Source organism: Argopecten irradians, chromosome 3 (assembly GCF_041381155.1).
Source record: "Argopecten irradians isolate NY chromosome 3, Ai_NY, whole genome shotgun sequence".
NCBI lineage: Eukaryota > Metazoa > Mollusca > Bivalvia > Pectinida > Pectinidae > Argopecten > Argopecten irradians.
In genome coordinates, this window is record NC_091136.1 from 63,353,669 (window position 1) to 63,371,164 (window position 17,496).

General features: G+C 36.8%; 1 protein-coding gene across 1 annotated transcript in view; it reads left to right on the forward strand.

The window, feature by feature from the left end:
* The window catches only part of LOC138319783 (papilin-like), a 266,069-nt gene that overhangs the window by 208,290 nt on the left and 40,283 nt on the right, over window positions 1-17,496 (forward strand). Inside the window, exons 12-18 of the mRNA XM_069262918.1 lie at window positions 2,297-2,455; window positions 2,736-2,888; window positions 4,560-4,727; window positions 5,849-5,956; window positions 13,207-13,401; window positions 14,780-14,980; window positions 15,357-15,524. Coding sequence (XP_069119019.1) covers window positions 2,297-2,455; window positions 2,736-2,888; window positions 4,560-4,727; window positions 5,849-5,956; window positions 13,207-13,401; window positions 14,780-14,980; window positions 15,357-15,524 — 1,152 coding nt within the window. The remainder of the gene's footprint in view (window positions 1-2,296; window positions 2,456-2,735; window positions 2,889-4,559; window positions 4,728-5,848; window positions 5,957-13,206; window positions 13,402-14,779; window positions 14,981-15,356; window positions 15,525-17,496) is intronic.

The following is a 17,496-nucleotide window of genomic DNA, read 5'->3' on the forward strand; positions in this document are numbered from 1 at the left end:
AGTGTTACCTTGTGTTACAGTGTAACTATATAGTGTTACCTTGTGTTACAGTGTAACTATATAGTGTTACCTTGTGTTACAGTGTAAATATATAGTGTTACCTTGTGTTACAGTGTAACCTATATAGTGTTACCTTGTGTTACAGTGTAAACTATATAGTGTTTACCTTGTGTTACAGTGTACCTATATAGTGTTACCTTGTGTTACAGTGTAACTATATAGTGTTACCTTGTGTTACAGTGTAACTATATAGTGTTACCTTGTGTTACAGTGTAACCTATATAGTGTTACCTTGTGTTACAGTGACCTATATAGTGTTACCTTGTGTTTACAGTGTAACTATATAGTGTTACCTTGTGTTACAGTGTAACTATATAGTGTTACCTTATGTTACAGTGTAACTATATAGTGTTACCTTGTGTTACAGTGTAACTATATAAGTGTTACCTTGTGTTACAGTGTAACTATATAAGTGTTACCTTGTGTTACAGTGTAACTATATAGTGTTACCTTGTGTTACAGTGTAACTATATAATGTTACCTTGTGTTACAGTGTACCTATATAGTGTTACCTTGTGTTACAGTGTAACTATATAGTGTTACCTTGTGTTACAGTGTAACTATATAGTGTTACCTTACAGTGTTACAGTGTAACCTATATAGTTTACCTTGTGTTACAGTGTACCTATATAGTGTTACCTTGTGTTACAGTGTAACTATATAGTGTTACCTTGTGTTACAGTGTAACTATATAGTGTTACCTTGTGTTACAGTGTAACTATATAGTGTTACCTTGTGTTACAGTGTAACTATATAGTGTTACCTTGTGTTACAGTGTAACTATATAGTGTTACCTTGTGTTACAGTGTAACTATATAGTGTTACCTTGTGTTACAGTGTAACTATATAGTGTTACCTTATGTTACAGTGTACCTATATAGTGTTACCTTGTGTTACAGTGTACCTATATAGTGTTACCTTGTGTTACAGTGTACCTATATAGTGTTACCTTGTGTTACAGTGTAACTATATAGTGTTACCTTTGTGTTACAGTGTAACTATATAGTGTTACCTTGTGTTTACAGTGTAACTATATAGTGTTACCTTGTGTTACAGTGTACCTATATAGTGTTACCTTGTGTTACAGTAAAACTATATAGTGTTACCTTGTGTTACAGTGTAACTATATAGTGTTACCTTGTGTTACAGTGTAACTATATAGTGTTACCTTGTGTTACAGTGTAACTATATAGTGTTACCTTGTGTTACAGTGTAACTATATAGTGTTACCTTGTGTTACAGTGTAACTATATAGTGTTACCTTGTGTTACAGTGTACCTATATAGTGTTACCTTGTGTTACAGTGTACCTATATAGTGTTAATGTTACAGTGTAACTATAAAGTGTTACCTTGTGTTGTGTACCTATATAGTGTTACCTTGTGTTACAGTGTAACTATATAGTGTTACCTTGTGTTACAGTGTAACTATATAGTGTTACCTTGTGTTACAGTGTAACTATATAGTGTTACCTTGTGTTACAGTGTAACTATATAGTGTTACCTTGTGTTACAGTGTAACTATATAGTGTTACCTTGTGTTACAGTGTAACTATATAGTGTTACCTTGTGTTACAGTGTAACTATATAGTGTTACCTTGTGTTACAGTGTACCTATATAGTGTTACCTTGTGTTACAGTGTAACTATATAGTGTTACCTTGTGTTACAGTCAGGTACATGTAACTATATAGTGTTACCTTGTGTTACAGTGTAACTATATAGTGTTACTTACTTATGTTACAGTGTTTACTATATAGTGTTACCTTGTGTTACAGTGTAACTATATAGTGTTACCTTGTGTTACAGTGTGTAACTAATAAGTGTTACCTTGTGTTACAGTGTACCTATATAGTGTTACCTTGTGTTACAGTGTACTATATAGTGTTACCTTGTGTTTACATAGTGTACCTATATAGTGTTACCTTGTTTACAGTGTAACTATATAGTGTTACCTTGTGTTACAGTGTAACTATATAATGTTACAGTGTAACTATATAGTGTTACCTTGTGTTACAGTGTACCTATATAGTGTTACCTTGTGTTACAGTGTAACTATATAGTGTTACCTTGTGTTACAGTGTAACTATATAGTGTTACCTTGTGTTACAGTGTACCTATATAGTGTTACCTTGTGTTACAGTGTAACCTATATAGTGTTACCTTGTGTTACAGTGTAACTATATATAGTGTTACCTTGTATCACAGTGTAACTATATAGTGTTACCTTGTGTTATAGCCCCCAGGGAGGAGTACAAGCCAGGCCAGTGTCCTGCTGTCGCCCGTGACCGTACTGGGACCTGTAGTAATGAGTGTGAGTCGGATTACCAATGTCAGGGAGCCCAGAAGTGTTGTACTAGCAGCAGTGGGTGTGGACGATCCTGTCGTAGTCCTGTTGGTATGTTCAAAGGTTATCCTGATAATGTTTAAAAATCTCTAGCTATGATCACATCATCTTTACATATATTATTTGGATAATCCCCCAATAAACTGGACATTTGCGTCCCCAGCCCAAACCATCTGATCCTCAACATTTTCAAGCAGTGTGAGGTTTTGGCACTCTGTCAGTTTAAGGATCATTGAGGGTCCAATGTATATCCATAGTATGTCTTGACCAACATGTTTAATGTACATGTTCTAATATGTGTATTTAACATTGATCCTTATTTCTACTACAGGGGAAACAGAGGAGTTTAAGCCAGGTTCCTGTCCAGTTGTCCCCCTTGGAAGGATGGGACCCTGTGTGGAGGAGTGCCGATCTGATTACGAGTGCTCGTCTGATCAGAAGTGCTGCAGTAACGGATGTGGTCACACCTGTCAGGATACGCAATGTAAGGGGGCAAGGCAACATCTGTCAGATTACACAATGTAAGGGGGAGGGGTCACACCTGTCAGGATACACAATGTAAGGGGGAGGGGGTACACCTGTCATGATACGCAATGTAAGGGGCAGGTTTACACCTGTCAGGATACACAATGTAAGGGTGTGGGTCACACCTGTCAGGATACACAATGTAAGGGGGCGGGGTCACACCTGTCAGGATACACAATGTAAGGGGGCGGGGTCACACCTGTCAGGATACACAATGTAAGGCGGCGGGGCCACACCTGTCAGGATACACAATGTAAGGTGGCAGGATCACACCTTACAGGTTACACAATGTAAGGGGGCAGGGTCACACCTGTCAGGATACACAATGTGAGGGGGCGGGGTCACACCTGTCAGGATACAAAATGTAAGGTGGCGGGGCCACACCTGTCAGGATACACAATGTAAGGGGACAGAGTCACACCTGTCAGGTTACACAATGTAAGGGGGCGGGGTCACACCTGTCAGGTTACACAATGTAAGGGGGAGGGGGTACACCTGTCATGAAACGCAATGTAAGGGGGAGGGGGTACACCTGTCATGATACGCAATGTAAGGGGGCAGGGTCACACCTGTCAGGATACACAATGTAAGGGGGCGGGGTCACACCTGTCAGGATACACAATGTAAGGGGGCGGGGTCACACCTGTCAGGATACACAATGTAAGGGGGCGGGGTCACACCTGTCAGGATACACAATGTAAGGGGGCGGGGTCACACCTGTCAGGATACAAAATGTAAGGTGTGGGTCACACCTGTCAGGATACACAATGTGAGTGGGCGGGGTCACACCTGTCAGGATACAAAATGTAAGGTGGCGGGGCCACACCTGTCAGGATACACAATGTAAGGGGACAGAGTCACACCTGTCAGGTTACACAATGTAAGGGGGCGGGGTCACACCTGTCAGGTTACACAATGTAAGGGGATGGGGTCACACCTGTCAGGATACACAATGTGAGGGGGCGGGGTCACACCTGACAGGATACACAATGTAAGGGGGCGGGGTCACACCTGTCAGGTTACACAATGTAAGGGGACAGAGTCACACCTGTCAGGTTACACAATGTAAGGGGGCGGGGTCACACCTGTCAGGTTACACAATGTAAGCGGATGGGGTCACACCTGTCAGGTTACACAATGTAAGCGGATGGGGTCACACCTGTCAGGATACACAATGTGAGGGGGCGGGGTCACACCTGACAGGATACACAATGTAAGGGGCAGGGTCACACCTGTCAGGATACACAAAGTAAGGGGACGGAGTCACACCTGTCAGGATTGTCACCTGTCAGAGTCACACATCTGATATTCAACTTAAAGGGAAGGGTTGTATATGGATATACAATGTAAAGAGAATGTGTTATACTTGGTGGGATACACCTGGAGGTAGCAGGGGTTTCATTATCTTTAAGCAGAGGCGGTACAATATTGCAATTTCAGGGTGTACTTTTCTATACCATCTGTATGCTATCTGGATTGGGAGGATAACTTGTTACCCATGTCTTCACTATCCTGTAACATTATGTCCCATCACATTGTGTTCACTTTCCACTTTGATATGTACAGGAGCAGGCATTTATGTTTTACAGTCATCTATTATCATTCTATTTCACTGTTTAAAACATTTCAGATGAACGTCCAGAGTATAAGGAAGGACAGTGTCCAGCTCTGCGTCCTGGTGAAGTTGGAACATGTGCGAATGAGTGTCAGACCGACTATCAGTGTGCTGGTACACAAAAATGTTGTTACAACGGCTGTGGGTACTCCTGTTCTGAGCTCCTGGATAACAGAGGCAGTGGTAGGTCTAAAGGTGTTCTCAGGTCGGGGGTCACAGAGGCAGTGGTAGCATATAGGTGTTCTCAGGTCAAGGGTCACAGAGGAAGTGGTAGGTATAAATATAAACCGAGCTTAATGAAACTTTGTATGTACACAAAGATTGGAAAGATCTCGGACGATTTCAAAAATCAGCGTGATTCGATGGTAATTTACAGAATTATTGCCCTTTGCTCTAATAATTATCATTGGACATTGTGAACGCAATAACTTGAATAAATATAAACCAAGCTTAATGAAACTTTGTATGTAGACTAACATTGGAAAGATCTCCGACGAGTTTGAAAATCAGCTTTACTCAAAGGTAATTTACGGAGTTATTGCCTTTTGCACTAATAATTATGATTGAACCGTGTGAACACGATAACTATAGTAAATATGAACCGAGCTTAATGAAACTTTGTATGTAGACTAACATTGGAAAGATCTCAGAAAATTACGAAATTCAGCTTGATTCAATTATAACATACAGAGTTATTGCCCTTTGCAATAATAATAATTGAATCTTGTGAACACGATAACTTGAGTAAATATGAACCAAGTTTATTCTTAAAACTTTGTATGTAGACCAACATTGGAAAGATCTCAGGCAAGTTTCAAAAACAGCGTGATTTGATTGTAACTTACCAAGTTATTGCCCTTTGCAATAATAATGATTGAACCTTGTGAACATGATGACTTGAGTAAATAGGAACTGATCGAGCTTAATGAAACTTTGTATGATTGGACCTTGTGAATAGGATAACTTTCGTAAATTTGCACCAAGCTTAATTTAAACTTTGCATGTAAACTAACATTAGAAAGATCTTGGACGAGTTCAAAAATCACTTGTTTTGAATTATTGGCCTTTTTGATAGTAATTATTGAACCTTGTGATCACGATACTGTGAGTTAATATGCACCAATCTTAGTGAAACTTTGTATGTAGACCTATTAGATCTATGTTCCTATTTGACATGAACAAAAGACATCAGTTGGCTAGTAAATGACATAACTATTTTTTTTTTAAATATCAGGTGACCGTTAAGGCCCATGGGCCTCTTGTTGTGTTTTGTTTACTTATTTTGTATATTTTGTTGCTTTTAGTACCGATGTCGGCCCCACAGGACCTTACTCCAGTCTCAGTAGAAGGTGATCCTCGATCAGTTACCCTCAACTGGCAACCACCAGCAGATACCAGAGGACAAGTGGAACGTAAGATATCACAAATCAAAGTCGGTTACTTCTATTTCTCAATGATTACTATGATAATCTTTCTTGCTTTTCATCCTCATGTAGATTTCTCATGATTCATAGTAACACCATGATACACAAACGGTCATATTGAATTGTTCTGGTCAGCTGTTTGATACTGACTTCAATAGTTTGGCCTTAGTTGTTTGTTTCTGACTTCAATAGTTTGGCCTTAGTTGTTTGTTACTGACTTCATTAGTTTGGCCTTAGTTGTTTGTTACTGACTTCAATAGTTTAGCCTTAGTTGTTTGATACTGACTTCAATAGTTTAGCCTTAGTTGTTTGTTACTGACTTCAATAGTTTGGCCTTAGTTGTTTGTTACTGACTTCAATAGTTTAGCCTTAGTTGTTTGTTACTGACTTCAATAGTTTGGCCTTAGTTGTTTGTTACTGACTTCAATAGTTTGGCCTTAGTTGTTTGTTACTGACTTCAATAGTTTGGCCTAAGTTGTTTGTTACTGACTTCAATAGTTTAGCCTTAGTTGTTTGTTACTGACTTCAATAGTTTGGCCTAAGTTGTTTGTTACTGACTTCAATAGTTTAGCCTTAGTTGTTTGTTACTGACTTCAATAGTTTGGCCTTAGTTGTTTGTTACTGACTTCAATAGTTTGGCCTAAGTTGTTTGTTACTGACTTCAATAGTTTGGCCTTAGTTGTTTGTTACTGACTTCAATAGTTTAGCCTTAGTTGTTTGTTACTGACTTCAATAGTTTAGCCTTAGTTGTTTGTTACTGACTTCAATAGTTTAGCCTTAGTTGTTTGTTACTGACTTCAATAGTTTAGCCTTAGTTGTTTGTTACTGACTTCAATAGTTTGGCCTTAGTTGTTTGTTACTGACTTCAATAGTTTGGCCTTAGTTGTTTGTTTACTGACTTCAATAGTTTGGCCTTAGTTGTTTGTTACTGACTTCAATAGTTTGGCCTTAGTTGTTTGTTACTGACTTCAATAGTTTGGCCTTAGTTGTTTGTTACTGACTTCAATAGTTTGGCCTTAGTTGTTTGTTACTGACTTCAATAGTTTGGCCTTAGTTGTTTGTTACTGACTTCAATAGTTTGGCCTTAGTTGTTGTTTGTTACTGACTTCAATAGTTTGGCCTTAGTTGTTTGTTACCGACTTCATTAGTTTGGCCTTAGTTGTTTGTTACTGACTTCAATAGTTTAGCCTTAGTTGTTTGTTACTGACTTCAATAGTTTAGCCTTAGTTGTTTGTTACTGACTTCAATAGTTTGGCCTTAGTTGTTTGTTACTGACTTCAATAGTTTGGCCTTAGTTGTTTGTACCTTCAATAGTTTGCCTTGTTGTTTGTTACTGACTTCAATAGTTTGGCCTTAGTTGTTTGTTACTGACTTCAATAGTTTAGCCTTAGTTGTTTGTTACTGACTTCAATAGTTTGGCCTTAGTTGTTTGTTACTGACTTCAATAGTTTGGCCTTAGTTGTTTGTTACTGACTTCAATAGTTTGGCCTTAGTTGTTTGTTACTGACTTCAATAGTTTGGCCTTAGTTGTTTGTTACTGACTTCAATAGTTTGGCCTTAGTTGTTTGTTACTGACTTCAATAGTTTGGCCTTAGTTGTTTGTTACTGACTTCAATAGTTTGGCCTTAGTTGTTTGTTACTGACTTCAATAGTTTGGCCTAAGTTGTTTGTTACTGACTTCAATAGTTTAGCCTTAGTTGTTTGTTACTGACTTCAATAGTTTGGCCTTAGTTGTTTGTTACTGACTTCAATAGTTTGGCCTAAGTTGTTTGTTACTGACTTCAATAGTTTGGCCTTAGTTGTTTGTTACTGACTTCAATAGTTTAGCCTTAGTTGTTTGTTACTGACTTCAATAGTTTAGCCTTAGTTGTTTGTTACTGACTTCAATAGTTTAGCCTTAGTTGTTTGTTACTGACTTCAATAGTTTAGCCTTAGTTGTTTGTTACTGACTTCAATAGTTTAGCCTTAGTTGTTTGTTACTGACTTCAATAGTTTAGCCTTAGTTGTTTGTTACTGACTTCAATAGTTTGGCCTTAGTTGTTTGTTTCTGACTTCAATAGTTTGGCCTAAGTTGTTTGTTACTGACTTCAATAGTTTAGCCTTAGTTGTTTGTTACTGACTTCAATAGTTTGGCCTAAGTTGTTTGTTACTGACTTCAATAGTTTAGCCTTAGTTGTTTGTTACTGACTTCAATAGTTTGGCCTTAGTTGTTTGTTACTGACTTCAATAGTTTGGCCTAAGTTGTTTGTTACTGACTTCAATAGTTTGGCCTTAGTTGTTTGTTACTGACTTCAATAGTTTAGCCTTAGTTGTTTGTTACTGACTTCAATAGTTTAGCCTTAGTTGTTTGTTACTGACTTCAATAGTTTAGCCTTAGTTGTTTGTTACTGACTTCAATAGTTTAGCCTTAGTTGTTTGTTACTGACTTCAATAGTTTGGCCTTAGTTGTTTGTTACTGACTTCAATAGTTTGGCCTTAGTTGTTTGTTTCTGACTTCAATAGTTTGGCCTTAGTTGTTTGTTACTGACTTCAATAGTTTAGCCTTAGTTGTTTGTTACTGACTTCAATAGTTTGGCCTTAGTTGTTTGTTTCTGACTTCAATAGTTTGGCCTTAGTTGTTTGTTTCTGACTTCAATAGTTTGGCCTTAGTTGTTTGTTACTGACTTCAATAGTTTGGCCTTAGTTGTTTGTTACTGACTTCATTAGTTTGGCCTTAGTTGTTTGTTACTGACTTCATTAGTTTGGCCTTAGTTGTTTGATACTGACTTCAATAGTTTAGCCTTAGTTGTTTGTTACTGACTTCAATAGTTTGGCCTTAGTTGTTTGTTACTGACTTCATTAGTTTGGCCTTAGTTGTTTGTTACTGACTTCAATAGTTTAGCCTTAGTTGTTTGTTACTGACTTCAATAGTTTGGCCTTAGTTGTTTGTTACTGACTTCAATAGTTTAGCCTTAGTTGTTTGTTACTGACTTCAATAGTTTGGCCTTAGTTGTTTGTTACTGACTTCAATAGTTTAGCCTTAGTTGTTTGTTACTGACTTCAATAGTTTGGCCTTAGTTGTTTGTTACTGACTTCAATAGTTTGGCCTTAGTTGTTTGTTACTGACTTCAATAGTTTGGCCTTAGTTGTTTGTTACTGACTTCAATAGTTTGGCCTAAGTTGTTTGTTACTGACTTCAATAGTTTAGCCTTAGTTGTTTGTTACTGACTTCAATAGTTTGGCCTAAGTTGTTTGTTACTGACTTCAATAGTTTAGCCTTAGTTGTTTGTTACTGACTTCAATAGTTTGGCCTTAGTTGTTTGTTACTGACTTCAATAGTTTGGCCTAAGTTGTTTGTTACTGACTTCAATAGTTTGGCCTTAGTTGTTTGTTACTGACTTCAATAGTTTAGCCTTAGTTGTTTGTTACTGACTTCAATAGTTTAGCCTTAGTTGTTTGTTACTGACTTCAATAGTTTAGCCTTAGTTGTTTGTTACTGACTTCAATAGTTTAGCCTTAGTTGTTTGTTACTGACTTCAATAGTTTGGCCTTAGTTGTTTGTTACTGACTTCAATAGTTTGGCCTTAGTTGTTTGTTACTGACTTCAATAGTTTGGCCTTAGTTGTTTGTTTCTGACTTCAATAGTTTGGCCTTAGTTGTTTGTTACTGACTTCAATAGTTTGGCCTTAGTTGTTTGTTACTGACTTCAATAGTTTGGCCTTAGTTGTTTGTTACTGACTTCAATAGTTTGGCCTTAGTTGTTTGTTACTGACTTCAATAGTTTGGCCTTAGTTGTTTGTTACTGACTTCAATAGTTTGGCCTTAGTTGTTTGTTACTGACTTCAATAGTTTGGCCTTAGTTGTTTGTTTACTGACTTCAATAGTTTGGCCTTAGTTGTTTGTTTACTGACTTCAATAGTTTGGCCTTAGTTGTTTGTTACTGACTTCAATAGTTTGGCCTTAGTTTGTTTGTTTCTGACTTCAATAGTTTGGCCTTAGTTGTTTGTTACTGACTTCAATAGTTTGGCCTTAGTTGTTTGTTACTGACTTCAATAGTTTGGCCTTAGTTGTTTGTTACTGACTTCAATAGTTTGGCCTTAGTTGTTTGTTACTGACTTCAATAGTTTAGCCTTAGTTGTTTGTTACTGACTTCAATAGTTTGGCCTTAGTTGTTTGTTACTGACTTCAATAGTTTGGCCTTAGTTGTTTGTTACTGACTTCAATAGTTTGGCCTTAGTTGTTTGTTACTGACTTCAATAGTTTGGCCTTAGTTGTTTGTTACTGACTTCAATAGTTTAGCCTTAGTTTGTTTGTTACTGACTTCAATAGTTTGGCCTAAGTTGTTTGTTACTGACTTCAATAGTTTAGCCTTAGTTGTTTGTTACTGACTTCAATAGTTTGGCCTTAGTTGTTTGTTACTGACTTCAATAGTTTGGCCTAAGTTGTTTGTTACTGACTTCAATAGTTTGGCCTTAGTTGTTTGTTACTGACTTCAATAGTTTAGCCTTAGTTGTTTGTTACTGACTTCAATAGTTTAGCCTTAGTTGTTTGTTACTGACTTCAATAGTTTAGCCTTAGTTGTTTGTTACTGACTTCAATAGTTTAGCCTTAGTTGTTTGTTACTGACTTCAATAGTTTAGCCTTAGTTGTTTGTTACTGACTTCAATAGTTTGGCCTTAGTTGTTTGTTACTGACTTCAATAGTTTGGCCTTAGTTGTTTGTTACTGACTTCAATAGTTTGGCCTTAGTTGTTTGTTACTGACTTCAATAGTTTAGCCTTAGTTGTTTGTTACTGACTTCAATAGTTTGGCCTTAGTTGTTTGTTACTGACTTCAATAGTTTGGCCTTAGTTGTTTGTTTCTGACTTCAATAGTTTGGCCTTAGTTGTTTGTTACTGACTTCAATAGTTTGGCCTTAGTTGTTTGTTACTGACTTCAATAGTTTGGCCTTAGTTGTTTGTTACTGACTTCAATAGTTTGGCCTTAGTTGTTTGTTACTGACTTCAATAGTTTAGCCTTAGTTGTTTGTTACTGACTTCAATAGTTTGGCCTTAGTTGTTTGTTACTGACTTCAATAGTTTGGCCTTAGTTGTTTGTTACTGACTTCAATAGTTTAGCCTTAGTTGTTTGTTACTGACTTCAATAGTTTGGCCTTAGTTGTTTGTTACTGACTTCAATAGTTTAGCCTTAGTTGTTTGTTACTGACTTCAATAGTTTGGCCTTAGTTGTTTGTTACTGACTTCAATAGTTTGGCCTTAGTTGTTTGTTACTGACTTCAATAGTTTGGCCTTAGTTGTTTGTTACTGACTTCAATAGTTTGGCCTTAGTTGTTTGTTACTGACTTCAATAGTTTGGCCTTAGTTGTTTGTTACTGACTTCAATAGTTTGGCCTAAGTTGTTTGTTACTGACTTCAATAGTTTAGCCTTAGTTGTTTGTTACTGACTTCAATAGTTTGGCCTAAGTTGTTTGTTACTGACTTCAATAGTTTAGCCTTAGTTGTTTGTTACTGACTTCAATAGTTTGGCCTTAGTTGTTTGTTACTGACTTCAATAGTTTGGCCTAAGTTGTTTGTTACTGACTTCAATAGTTTGGCCTTAGTTGTTTGTTACTGACTTCAATAGTTTAGCCTTAGTTGTTTGTTACTGACTTCAATAGTTTAGCCTTAGTTGTTTGTTACTGACTTCAATAGTTTAGCCTTAGTTGTTTGTTACTGACTTCAATAGTTTAGCCTTAGTTGTTTGTTACTGACTTCAATAGTTTAGCCTTAGTTGTTTGTTACTGACTTCAATAGTTTAGCCTTAGTTGTTTGTTACTGACTTCAATAGTTTAGCCTTAGTTGTTTGTTACTGACTTCAATAGTTTAGCCTTAGTTGTTTGTTACTGACTTCAATAGTTTGGCCTTAGTTGTTTGTTACTGACTTCAATAGTTTGGCCTTAGTTGTTTGTTACTGACTTCAATAGTTTAGCCTTAGTTGTTTGTTACTGACTTCAATAGTTTGGCCTTAGTTGTTTGTTACTGACTTCAATAGTTTGGCCTTAGTTGTTTGTTTCTGACTTCAATAGTTTGGCCTTAGTTGTTTGTTACTGACTTCAATAGTTTGGCCTTAGTTGTTTGTTACTGACTTCAATAGTTTGGCCTTAGTTGTTTGTTTCTGACTTCAATAGTTTGGCCTTAGTTGTTTGATACTGACTTCAATAGTTTGGCCTTAGTTGTTTGTTTCTGACTTCAATAGTTTGGCCTTAGTTGTTTGTTACTGACTTCAATAGTTTGGCCTTAGTTGTTTGTTACTGACTTCAATAGTTTGGCCTTAGTTGTTTGTTACTGACTTCATTAGTTTGGCCTTAGTTGTTTGATACTGACTTCAATAGTTTAGCCTTAGTTGTTTGTTTCTGACTTCAATAGTTTGGCCTTAGTTGTTTGTTACTGACTTCAATAGTTTAGCCTTAGTTGTTTGTTACTGACTTCAATAGTTTAGCCTTAGTTGTTTGTTTCTGACTTCAATAGTTTAGCCTTAGTTGTTTGTTTCTGACTTCAATAGTTTAGCCTTAGTTGTTTGTTTCTGACTTCAATAGTTTGGCCTTAGTTGTTTGTTTCTGACTTCAATAGTTTGGCCTTAGTTGTTTGTTACTGACTTCAATAGTTTGGCCTTAGTTGTTTGTTACTGACTTCAATAGTTTAGCCTTAGTTGTTTGTTTCTGACTTCATTAGTTTGGCATTAGTTTTTTGTTACTAACTTCAATAGTTTGGCCTTAGTTGTTTGTTACTGACTTCAATAGTTTGGCCTTAGTTGTTTGTTACTGACTTCAATAGTTTGGCCTTAGTTGTTTGTTACTGACTTCAATAGTTTGGCCTTAGTTGTTTGTTACTGACTTCATTAGTTTGGCCTTAGTTGTTTGTTACTGACTTCAATAGTTTGGCCTTAGTTGTTTGTTACTGACTTCAATAGTTTGGCCTTAGTTGTTTGTTACTGACTTCAATAGTTTGGCCTTAGTTGTTTGTTTCTGACTTCAATAGTTTGGCCTTAGTTGTTTGTTACTGACTTCAATAGTTTGGCCTTAGTTGTTTGTTTCTGACTTCAATAGTTTGGCCTTAGTTGTTTGTTACTGACTTCAATAGTTTGGCCTTAGTTGTTTGTTACTGACTTCAATAGTTTGGCCTTAGTTGTTTGTTTCCGACTTCAATAGTTTGTCCTTAGTTGTCCTTAGTTAGCCTTAAAACTTTTCTGTTAACATTTGAACTGTGTTTTATCTTTACACAGGGTATATGTTGTATTATACAACAAACGCCAGAGAGGAAGAGAATAGCTGGAACAGACAGGAAATGTTAGGAGATCAGCTCACCAGTACTGTCAATGGTCTTAGTCCAGACACATTGTATTACTTCAAGATCCGTGCCAGTAACCGTGAAGGCATGGGACCGGTTTCTTCTATTGTCTTCTATAAAACCCCTGATGGTGAGTTCAGTTCTAGGCCTCTAGTGTAGTCTTCTGTAAGATTCCTGGTGGTGAAATCAGGTTAATTTTTGTAAACTTATAGGAAATATGATGTACATTAATAACAGTTCTATTATTTAACCTCATATATGTAATATAAGGTATGGTGATTAAGTCTCCAGTGACCTTATTCTAAACGCCTTTTGTCTGTCGTCGGGCATCATCTGTTGTCTGTCGTGTGTCCATAAACAGTTTACATTTTCGACTTCTTCTCCAAAACTGCTATTAAAAGCAATTTCAATGAAATTTTGCACAAACCTTCTAAGTCATAAGGCCGATCAAAATTGTGAATTATATGACTCCCACCCTGAAGGGGGCTGTTTGAAGGGCCAAAAGGCGTAAAATTAACTAAAATTTCAAAAATCTTTTTCTCCACTCACAGATAGAATCAAACACTCTTCATAGATAGAAATGTCTCAAGGCCCTTTACAAAAATTGTGAATTGTATGACCCTGGATTCTCAGGTTTCCCCCTGGGGAGGGGGTTAAGTTTCCTTTAGTTTATATAGGGAAAACACATTTTTGAGCATTATTTGGTGATTTGTAATAGGAAATTAGTCAAATATTTTCAGAATTATCCCTATCAGATGGCCGTTGATTCCTGTTAACAAATTTTCCATGGCTGAGGGACCATAGGGACGTGGCTAAAAGGGGCAAATAGGCTAAAACTTCAAATATCTTCTGAAATTCTGGAAATGGTACAATCAATACTCTTCATACATGGAAAGGTCTTAATGTCCTTTACAAAAATTGTGAATTATATGACCCTTGGGTCTCAAGATTCCCCCTTGGGAGAGGGGGTTAATTGACTATAGTATATATAGGAAAAACACATTTTTGAACATTATTTGCTTAGTTTTCATAGGAAATGAGTCAATCCGGGTTAGAATTTTAATTAGCCTGAGATAGTATTTTAACATCATATCTATAATGGTCCTGGCCGACCCCCAGGGGCCAGAGGGGCGGAGCTAAAAGGGTTCAAACTGACTAAAATTTCAAAATCCTTTCTTTTGAGTTCACAGATTTGATGGAACCAAATATTCATCATAGATTAAAAAAACTAATTTATAAAATCAATGACTGACTTCAAGGGCCTATATGTAGTGTTTATATGTCTTTGTTTCATTCCTTATCCGAACTCAGGTGACCTTTAAGGCCATGGGCTTCTTGTTAACTTTGAAATTATTACTGTAGCTGCGATTGATAGGCAAAGTTTGTAAACATGCACTCCATACCTAAGCATTATACAGCATTATTTGTTTCCTTATTGATGCCTGTAAATAAACACCTTGATTCTACACCTGGTGAACTCACCTGACCACAAATTTCTTTATTTCCAGAGGTAGTGGTTGTCTCTGGTGCTGTGTGCGACAGAGAGGCATATCGTGGAGACTGTACTGACTATGTCGTACGTTGGAACTATAACACTGACGAAGCCCGCTGTAAACGATTCTGGTACGGAGGCTGCAACAGCAACGGTAACAACTACGAGACTGAGGAGGAATGTTTACAGGCGTGTAAAACACCAGTGAAGATTACAGGTAAGCATAGAAATGTTACTACAATAATAGCAACATCACTAATCGCTGTTGTGACACCATGCTTACTCATTGCTGAATTCTCACCAAACACTTCACCTTTGTTTAATCTCCAACTTACAGTTGACCCTCTGTGTTCCAAGTCCATAACGTCTGGATTATTGTGAAGGTTCCAGACTGCTTGGTTTCATTATTCTAGTACTCATTTCATTGAAATATAGGCATAGCCTGCTGCCCAATCCCAATTGTAATACTACAATAAAAATAATCTGAAATGAAATTTCATTGAAATAGTTGGTAATTGTTTATTTACGATATTTCTGTCATCCTTGCTGAAGCTAGTGACCATTTCCTACTACTACTACTATACTTTATACAGATGTGTGTACCCTGCCGGCTGTCACTGGTAGGTGTCGTGCTGCTCACAAACGTTTTTTCTTTAACACCGCCACTGGATCCTGTGAACAGTTTACCTATGGAGGTTGTCATGGCAACGCTAACCGATTCAAAACTCGTGAGGAATGCGTGGCTCGTTGTGGAGGACGAGGTTAGTCTATACCTACAGTATTACGACTCACATAATTATCTTACCTACATTTGGTTATGTGGCCTGATTTAATGAAGTCAATTACAGTATCAGAAATGCTGTAAAGGGTCAGTCAACTAGATTATCAAAAATGCTGTAAAGGGTCAGTCAACTAGATTATCAGAAATGCTGTAAAGGGTCAGTCAACTAGATTATCAGAAATGCTGTAAAGGGTCAGTCAACTAGATTATCAGAAATGCTGTAAAGGGTCAGTCAACTAGATTATCAGAAATGCTGTAAAGGGTCAGTCAACTAGATTATCAAAAATGCTGTAAAGGGTCAGTCAACTAGATTATCAAAAATGCTGTAAAGGGTCAGTCAACTAGATTATCAGAAATGCTGTAAAGGGTCATTCAACTAGATTATCAAAAATGCTGTAAAGGGTCAGTCAACTAGACTATCAGAAATGCTGTAAAGGGTCAGTCAACTAGATTATCAAAAATGCTGTAAAGGGTCAGTCAACTAGATTATCAAAAATGCTTTAAAGGGTCAGTCAACTAGATTATCAAAAATGCTGTAAAGGGTCAGTCAACTAGATTATCAGAAATGCTGTAAAGGGTCAGTCAACTAGATTATCAAAAATGCTGTAAAGGGTCAGTCAACTAGATTATCAAAAATGCTTTAAAGGGTCAGTCAACCAGATTATCAAAAATGCTGTAAAGGGTCAGTCAACTAGATTATCAAAAATGCTGTAAAGGGTCAGTCAACTAGATTATCAAAAATGCTTTAAAGGGTCAGTCAACTAGATTATCAGAAATGCTGTAAAGGGTCAGTCAACTAGATTATCAGAAATGCTGTAAAGGGTCAGTCAACTAGATTATCAGAAATGCTGTAAAGGGTCAGTCAACTAGATTATCAAAAATGCTGTAAAGGGTCAGTCAACTAGATTATCAAAAATGCTGTAAAGGGTCAGTCAACTAGATTATCAAAAATGCTGTAAAGGGTCAGTCAACTAGATTATCAGAAATGATGTAAAGGGTCAGTCAACTAGATTATCAGAAATGCTGTAAAGGGTCAGTCAACTAGATTATCAGAAATGCTGTAAAGGGTCAGTCAACTAGATTATCAAAAATGATGTAAAGGGTCAGTCAACTAGATTATCAAAAATGCTGTAAAGGGTCAGTCAACTAGATTATCAGAAATGATGTAAAATGTCAGTCAACTAGATTATCAGAAATGATGTAAAATGTCAATCAACTAGATTATCAGAAATACTGTAAAGGGTCAGTCAACTAGATTATCAGAAATGATGTAGTAAAGGGTCAGTCAACTAGATTATAAGAAATGCTGTAGTAAAGGGTCAGTCAATTAGATTATCAAAAATGCTGTAAAGGGTCAGTCAACTAGATTATCAAAAATGCTGTAAAGGGTCAGTCAACTAGATTATCAGAAATGCTGTAAAGGGTCAGTCAACTAGATTATCAGAAATGCTGTAAAGGGTCAGTCAACTAGATTATCAAAAATGATGTAAAGGGTCAGTCAACTAGATTATCAAAAATGCTGTAAAGGGTCAGTCAACTAGATTATCAGAAATGATGTAAAATGTCAGTCAACTAGATTATCAGAAATTCTGTAAAATGACAATCAACTAGATTATCAGAAATGCTGTAAAGGGTCAGTCAACTAGATGATCAGAAATGCTGTAAAGGGTCAGTCAACTAGATTATCAGAAATGCCGTAAAAGGTCAGTCAACTAGATTATCAAAAATGATGTTAAGGGTCAGTCAACTAGATTATCAAAAATGCTGTAAAGGGTCAGTCAACTAGATTATCAGAAATGATGTAAAGGGTCAGTCAACTAGATTATCAAAAATGCTGTAAAGGGTCAGTCAACTAGATTATCAGAAATGCTGTAAAGGGTCAGTCAACTAGATTATCAGAAATGCTGTAAAGGCTCAGTCAACTAGATTATCAAAAATGCTGTAAAGGGTCA